The 8,260-nt window shown below is 47.1% G+C and overlaps 1 protein-coding gene across 1 annotated transcript; it reads left to right on the forward strand.

Moving 5' to 3' along the window:
* The first annotated feature begins 2,452 nt into the window (after nt 1–2,452).
* Nucleotides 2,453–6,214, forward strand: CKS1B (CDC28 protein kinase regulatory subunit 1B). The gene is made up of 3 exons (XM_079697124.1): nt 2,453–2,558; nt 4,610–4,737; nt 5,694–6,214. Exons 1-3 carry the CDS (start codon nt 2,500–2,502, stop codon nt 5,744–5,746), a joined length of 240 nt encoding a protein of 79 aa, XP_079553250.1. The 5' UTR covers nt 2,453–2,499; the 3' UTR covers nt 5,747–6,214.
* The last annotated feature ends 2,046 nt before the right edge of the window (nt 6,215–8,260 follow it).

Raw genomic sequence — 8,260 nt, forward strand, 5'->3', positions numbered from 1 at the left:
CCCCTCCTCTTGCAGTAGTGACTAGGAAGGTGCAGGTGTCCACCACAGAGCACGATGCCCCTCACGCCAGAGGCAGAGTCTGGCTGGAGGAAATGGGAGAGTGCAACAGTTCTCCAAGAGAAGTGGGGGCTACAGGCCATGAAGGGACAGAGGGGGCAGAAGACAAATCTGCTAAGGAGAAAGGGGTGCCAGGAGAAGGACTGAGGATGGACACAGGGAACAGTCCCAAACCCATTCCTTCCGCCCACAGCTTCCTTCCACAGCTCTGCTCAAGGGGGCCATAAAGGAAGTTGGAAAGTGACCCAAAAAAGTAGTAAAAGATACACATAACCCCCCAAGCTCACCCCAGAATTACCTATCCTTAAATTTACTTCAGAATATAAAAAGATGCAAATTATCATATGATTATAGCGATGAACAACACTAGCACTTAAAACATGTTAGATACTGTGCTTATCACCTCCCACTTAGTCCTCCAAGAAGAGCTTTGCCACTCCATGCACCACTCCCGAGAAGAAATTCTATCACTCTGTTTCCTAAAGACTCAGCGCCCAGGCATAGAGAGAATGAGGAAAGTATTCTGCCAAAGCCTCACACCCCCATCACACACAAACACACACCAGGATGTCCTCATCTTTAGAGGTGGGCATTCTGTGGGTGCCTGCAGGATCCAGAAGCAGGGAATGACCAACAGGTGTGAGCATTGTTAGAAAAGAAAGAGGAAGTAGGGCTTTTTAAATTTATGTGGGAAGAAAGGAGATTGCTACTGGGAATCCGGGTGACTGGAAGAAGCTGCGTGTGGCTTCTCAGCCCAGCAGGGAGGAGGAGGCAAGAGAGGCGGAAAGTATCAGGAAATGGCGAAAGCTCAGGAATGTTTCCAGAAGGGAAGGCTGGCCAAGCGGGACCAGGAGGAATGCCCAGACTAAAACTCCGGTTAGGGGGAGGGGAAGAGCCAGAGAAGTGGTGGGGCCTGAGGAGTCCCTTAAAAAAAAAATCAAACAGCAAAAAAGACACTGTTACCTACACCCACTCCAAGCCACCGTTTTCTGGTGGTGGAAAACTTTCTCTCCTGTCACACCCACATGTCACACACCAACAAATCCATGGCCCTACCCAGCTCCCGACGTACAGGTATGAGACAAACAGCTGTTTCTGGGGTGGAGTCGGTCCTGGGAGTGGGGCTGGGAATCTATGAGCGAGTCTCCCTCCCACTCTCGTGCCAAACCCCAAGTCCAGCCCCCTTCAAGTAGGTCCACCCTTGGAAGGGGGTAAGGGAGAGGAAAAGGGCTGCCTCTAATCTCTTACTCCTCAGAGCCAGAGATGTGAACTTCTGACTTCCTACCCAGTGGAGCATGAGAACTCAGGAAAACTGAGCCAAAGGCCCCAAAGAGAAAAAGAACAAGGAAATGTCAAGCAGGTGAAGTTTCTGGGATTGAAGACAAAGCTTCTGAGGCGATGACCCGGGTCCTACAGAGATAACGCTCCTGAGGGGGCGTGGCCCTCTCAGGACGCGAGCATCAGAGACTCCCAGGAGCCAAGGCTTCTGGACAATCAGACGTGGATTAAGGAAGGGGCGGGGCTTCTAGAGGGGAGGAACCCCTAGAGAGGCGTGGCTTCTTGAATTCGAATAGTTCTTTGAGGGGCAGGGCTCTGCCCTTTTGGGAGATAGGCTTTTTGATAGACAGGAGTTGGCGGAGAATCGTCGCTAGGAGGCGGAGTTTCGGGGAATTGGAAGGACTAACGTAGGGTTTCTAGTAGTAGGGCCTGGAAGCATGTCTGGGGGTGGGACTTCCAGGAAAGTCGGGCGACGGAGTGGGGTCGGGGACAATAAATAGAAAACAAGTCGGGGTTCGGGGAGCCCCCTGAAGTTGGGAGGTGGGACTTCCGGGGAGGGGGTCGCAGGGGCGGGGCTTATAAGTGAAGACCGGAAGTAGGGTCCCGGGAGAGGGGTTCCGGGGAGGAGGAGTGGGTCACCTAAGGAGAAAAAAAGTCCCAACTCACCAGGGCTTCATGGAGTCTCCGCACCGCACCGCGGGCCGATTTGGTTCCGGATCACGCCACTGCCTTCTTAGGTCGCCGCTCCAACTTTCTCCCCGGGCCCGGCCTCCCTGGAGAAACTTTATTGCACTCACTTCCGGCCTCACTAACCCCTGACCCTCTACCTCATCGTCCCTCCTTCACCCATCCCACTTTCCCGTGTCAGCCAATGGCAGCACGAGAACGCGCACAGGAGCCGTGATAGCCAATAAGAGGCCTACTTTTGACCTACGTTTGTTCTTGAGCAACGTAAGCAGTGCACTCCAATAAGGATTCAAGGAGAAGCAAATCTAAGCCAATCGGAGGCTTGAAGGTGGGGTAGTCCCGCCTTCCGCCAGAAGGACCAATAGAAAGCGCGGGCGGTGTGTTTGAAAGCGAGGCCAAAGAGGGTGGGAGCGTGTGCTGCTGGGAGTTGTTTGAAGGTTGGCGGTGTGGGACTGACGGTCCTCAGGCAGGGCGATCATGTCGCACAAGCAGATTTACTATTCGGACAAATACGACGACGAGGAGTTCGAGTACCGGTTAGTGCCGGCGCGGGGGCAATAACAAGGTCGTGAGCTTTGAAAAGTGAGGGCACGAGGAGTTAGTAACGGGGACTGAAGCTACAGAATGGCGCATGCGCGGGAGATGAAGGGAATGGGTGCGAGCAATGAGAGCGTAAGGCGCATGCGCGAAGGGTAGGGGCGATCGTAAAAGAAACCCTAAAGTGGTAGAGAATTTGGAGTAAGCTCTCCTGTTGGGAGGAGGCGTGGGTGGACGTGGTTAGAGTGTTAGCGTGCCGACCACCCTCAGCTTTGCGGGTTTCTGGATCATTCTCTCACCTTCATTGAGCAAATTGAACTTGCCTTCTTGAGACTACTTGTATCACGGCAACACCGTAGAGCCTCCTGGGAGAAGGTGGCAAAGGCGGATCCCGAATTTTCCTCGAGTCTTCAAAGTGAGGGGAGTTCTGAGAGAGCCTGAGTGTTGCTTATTAATTCATGGAAAGGGGGCGTGGTTGTCTGGCTTGTTTTAGGAAGGGGGCTTCGAAGAACTGGAGTAGAATAAAACTGGCCAGGAGCACTGAGAAAAGACTTGATATAGACCTAATAGATTCTCGTCAAATATTTGAAGGGCATCTACTTAGGAAACAGTTATAGAGTGTTTATAGGTTTCAGGTGTTCTACTACAAGTGCAAGGATAAGCCATGGGCTCTGCTTTCAACAAACCTAAAAATCTGTGGAAGTAATGATAGACATCCGAAAGAAGGTGATAATTGGTATGATAGAACTATGTACAGATTGTGGTGGGAGCACGTACGACTTGCCAAGCATGGTGAAGAAAGGACTCCCTATAGTTTGCATTTGATAAACCCTAAATCCATAATTCTAGATTAGAAAATTAGGGAAGACAAAGAATTACAAATATTGGCATTCGACCAATCTATGTGAAGCGTAATACTTAAAACAACTGGAAGCTTGCTTTCCTTGTGTTTCTTCAGCCTGGTGCAGGGCTCTGGGCCTTCTGGAGAACTCAGTGTCTGCTGACAAACACACTATTTGTATTATTTTTATGCCAAATCCTTAGGAAAGGCCCCCCGGCCCTGTTTGGACCCAATTAACTTTCTTTTCCTCAGCTGTTTTCCTCTGCATCTGAACTAGGCTAACTAAAATTAAGTGCTTATAATGTCTTTGCAGGGCTAGGGAAACATCACTAATTTCATCCCCTGGAAGATGTAAGTCTTGGCAGTGATATTTGGTTTAAGAAAAGGGTTTGTTTGTTTTTTTGGTCTAAATAGGTATGGAAGCCAATCTTTATGCCAGGGGCTTGTTAAGATGTAAGCTAATTTCAGACATTTAGACTAGAATTGACTCTTTGGGGGGAAAATCCCTTTTACTTAGCACAGAGAGAGCATTCAGTACATTTTCATTGAAAATGGTGAAGTCTGAATCACCCCAATTATTGTCAGAGTAGTAATTTCTTTGCCATGAAAGGAGACTTATCCTTGGTTAGAAAAGCATGGAGTTCCCCCCAAAGAAGTCTCATGGCACATCCTTTCAGAGTTAGGAAAATTAAGTTAGGATAGATCTTAAAGGATAAGATATATTTCACCCTTTGTTCTAACTCTTCTCTGATAGGCCTTTCCTCTCCATGAAATTACTTCTCTCCCTTCCTTACAATTCTGTTCAAAATTGCCTTTACTTATTAATACTGTGTGTGTGTGTGTGTGTGTGTGTGTGTGTGTGTGTGTGTGTGTTGTGGGGCTCCCATTATATTATTTTAGGGTAATCAATTAGAAGACTATAAGCTCCGAGAAGGCAGAGTCAATATATCAACAGTGCCTGGAATTTAGGTGCTCATTCACTGGTGTTATTCATTAATGTGTACTTTTTAATATACTTTTGTGAGAATGTACGTATCTTGGCCTTTATTTCTAGCTGCCTCTGCCCCACAATAAGATTATACTAACTCTTTGCCATTATGAACTGGTTTGTCTTTTCTTGCCTCTCTTGGCTTTATATGCAGGCACTCGTCTGACAGACTGTACCCAATACTGATACAGATTCCCCACCTTCCCATGTTTCTGTTACAGGCATGTGATGTTGCCCAAGGACATAGCCAAGCTGGTCCCTAAAACCCATTTGATGTCTGAATCTGAATGGAGGAATCTTGGCGTTCAGCAGAGTCAGGGATGGGTCCATTATATGATCCATGAACCAGGTCAGTGCAATGGCAGAAAGCAACCATGTAGGACTGAGGAAATGAAGGAATGATAAGGTTGCATAACCCAAAGAAATAGGGGGAAAGTGGGGATGATTTACTAGTTTCTTAACTCACCAGCCATCTAGAAAAACAGGAGTGACCAAAAATAAGAAAGTATCTGGGAAATTCAGACACAACCTGTCACTGAAAAAACCTCCTTTAGGGGCTTCCCTGGTGGCGCAGTGGTTGAGAATCTGCTTGCTAATGCAGGGGACATGGGTTCGCGCCCTGGTCTGGGAGAATCCCACATGCCACGGAGCAACTAGGCCCGTGAGCCACAACTACTGAGCCTGCACATCTGGAGCCTGTGCTCCGCAACAAGAGAGGCCGTGATAGTGAGAGGCCCACGCACCGCGATGAAGAGTGGCCCCCGCTTGCCAGAACTAGACATAGCCGTCGCACAGAAATGAAGACCCAACACAGCAAAAATAAATAAAATAAAATTAATAAACTCCTATCCCCAACATCTTCTAAAAAAAAAAAAAAGTTCAAAAAACCTCCTTTAATCTCTAATTTGGTCAGAGAATTTTTTTTTTTTTTTTTAAGGCTACATATACGCTGGTAGAGACTATGGCCCCTGCTTCATTCTCCATCAGAAAGTGAATTTTGGGATGTGTTCCAAATAAACCAAGGAAAGTATATTTCTTGATAAGACACCAGACACCAAACTGCCAGACAAAACTAATAAAGGACGCCCCAGGGCTGCACAAACATAGCAAGAGAACTGATATTGACAATTCTGTACTTGGCACACAGGCCAGGCTTCGGGGTCTGCTTCTAAGGCCATATGCTTAAATCTTAATTTAGTTGTAAAGATCTGAGCAGGTGATACCTGGGAAGTGGGAGTGGGAGACACTATAGGTTGTGCATTGGATGATGTGAGCTTGTCTCTTAGATTTCACTCACTCTTTCAGAACCTCACATCTTGCTGTTCCGGCGGCCACTGCCCAAGAAACCAAAGAAATGAAGCTGGGGAGCCACTTTTCAGCCTCAAGCTTTATACAGCTGTCCTCATTTGCTAACATCTTTCTGATGACATTATTATGTTGCCTTCCTGTTTCTCACTTTGATATTTAAAGGATGTTCAGTACACTGTTTGAGCGTGCTGGTGACTGCTTTACTTCTTGAGCAGAACCAACAGGACCATGGCCCAGCCGGACGACTGCTCTTTGGGTTGCAGCCTCAGCTAAGTGTGACCCCCAAAATCAATGTGAGCTCTGTATCCAGCAGAACACACTTGGCAGATGGAGGAAGCATCTAAGAATAAGACCATGGCTGTTACAGGGATTGTGTAAACTTCCTGTTTTGTTTTTTTCTGCCAGGTGTTGTATGTATGGTGATTTATGTTTCAATGTGTTGGAAACTTTCCATTTTATTCAAGAAATCTGTTCCATGTTAAAAAGCCTTGATTAAAGAGGAAGTTTTTATAATCTAATTCTCTCATTGTAAAGGTTTTTCCCCCTCTCAGGGCAAGCATCACATTCACTATCATGGTTCTAATTATATGCCCTTCAGTGAGATAATGAAGTTCAGCTCTTTGTTAATAATGAGGTTTATTTCAACATTCAGGTAACTGGTTTTTAATCTACTTTAAGCAGACTTTGCTGTCAAACATCTACTGAAATATATTTCACTCTAACTACAGGCCTAAGAAAGAGGTTATATGGGGACAACTTCATCTCATCAAAACAAATGAACTCTTTTCTACTGTCAGGGATGCTGCCATTAACGTAGTCCTGATTTTTGAAGGGTACACAAGGGTAAAGGGAGGAGGCTGTCAGCCAGAGGCTGCTAGTGCACTCCACTTCCTGACCAGCCTAAGGCTCAGGCACACCTATGGCCTGTTCACTCCGCACAATGGTTTGGGGGTGTTTTCAGTGGTTCTCACTTTGGCTGAACATTGGAATCACCTGGGTAGCTTTAAAAGGGCTGATGCCTAAGTCATTCCCAGGGAAGTTGACTTAATTGGTCTGGGATGTGGCCTGGATGAGGGAATTTCAAGCATTCTTACACAGGTAGTTACAGCACTAACCTTTGAGAAAACAGTTGTAAACTGTGGCTATTTGAGAAAACATTTCGCTAAATAATAGCTTACCCTCTACTTTGAACAGAAGTGCTAAGTAAGGGAGATTAATCTTCCCACTTCTCCCTGTCTTCCATTCATTTTTTCCTTAGAGCAGTAGTTCAAGTGTGGTCCCTGGACCAGAAGCATCAACATCACCTGGAAACTCCTTAGAAGTGTCCATTCTTGGGCTCCACCCTAGACCTACTGAATCAAACTCTGAGGGTAGAACCTAGTGACATTTTAACAAGCTCTCTAGGTGATTCTGGTGCATACTTAAGCTTGAGAACCCACTATAAAGGATCAGACCAGAGCTGATGTTTCGGGGAGAGGGGCGGGGCTTGTCAAATATCACCATTACTAAGAAAGATGATGTAGCATATATGGCTTATGTCATTAGGAAAGCCTGACTTTTTTTTTAGAGCTGAGACTCTCAATTGGAAAAAACACGGGGCTTATTATTTGAGAAAGAAGGGTCTAGAAGCCTGGCTCTGCCATTCACTGTAGTGTTTTGTGGTTGTTGTATGGCATCCCTTCACCTTTTTGAGCCTGTTGCCCATCTGTAAAATGGGCATCATACCTATCTTAGAGGGGTTTTAGGAGAGTAAAATGAGGCCAGGTGTGGTTCAGCAGTCCTCCAAATGAATGAATTTTAGAGCTTTACTACAGAAAACAGTGGCATCAGCATGACAGGAGTGTGGTGCTCCAAGGACAATGATGCTTCAAGGACAAAGAACGACCCTGCCTGAAAAAGTTGCAGCGTTACACCCCCTACCGGACTCTTAATCGCCCTCCCCACCATGTCGAGATGGTTACGAAATTCCTGAGCCCACCTGGGCAACACCCACCTGGGCAACGGGACCTGTCCCAAATAAGGAAAGGCATCTGGGCTGTCCCACTCTCACCAGATAGAAGGAAGGTGTATGTGCCTCAGCCAATCAGTAAACGAAATTTCCCCCCACCCCCGACCATTCTTTTGTTTTCTGGCTATAAAAACTGATCAATAGCACATGTTCGGGCTTGACTCTTCCAGACTACTAGGAAGTCGGCCCGCTGTTCTGGCAGCGACCCTTCCCTCTAATAAATTCTATCTTCTTTACATTCTGCCTTGTGTCTGGAAATTCTTTTCCAACCCGCGTTCAGACCACAACATTTGGTGGCCCGTACGGGGATCTCCAGGGGCATCCCTTTCCCCACCTCCTCTCCTCATTCCTTGGGACCCTCTGTGAACAGACAAGTTGCTGTGGAAGCAACGGAGGAACTCTGGCCAGGGCCACACCCTGTGTGTTCCGAAGGCTCCACGGTTCACTTTGCCCCAGTAACTGCTGCCCAGAGCAGGTAAGGATCCCTCTGTCTTCCTTCCGACTGAGGACTAGGCCGAAGGGTATCGTGCGGGCACGAGTAAGGCATTTAAAAGCC

This window comes from Hyperoodon ampullatus (assembly GCF_949752795.1).
Source record: "Hyperoodon ampullatus genome assembly, chromosome: 2".
NCBI lineage: Eukaryota > Metazoa > Chordata > Mammalia > Artiodactyla > Ziphiidae > Hyperoodon > Hyperoodon ampullatus.

Excerpts from the sequence above, each read along its gene's own strand:
- CKS1B (XM_079697124.1), top strand. The coding sequence starts at position 2,500 with ATGTCGCACAAGCAGATTTACTATTCGGACAAATACGACGACGAGGAG. Across the intron at positions 2,559-4,609 it reads GACGAGGAGTTCGAGTACCG|GCATGTGATGTTGCCCAAGG; the intron begins GTTAGTGCCGGC and ends TTTCTGTTACAG. Across the intron at positions 4,738-5,693 it reads TTATATGATCCATGAACCAG|AACCTCACATCTTGCTGTTC; the intron begins GTCAGTGCAATG and ends TCACTCTTTCAG.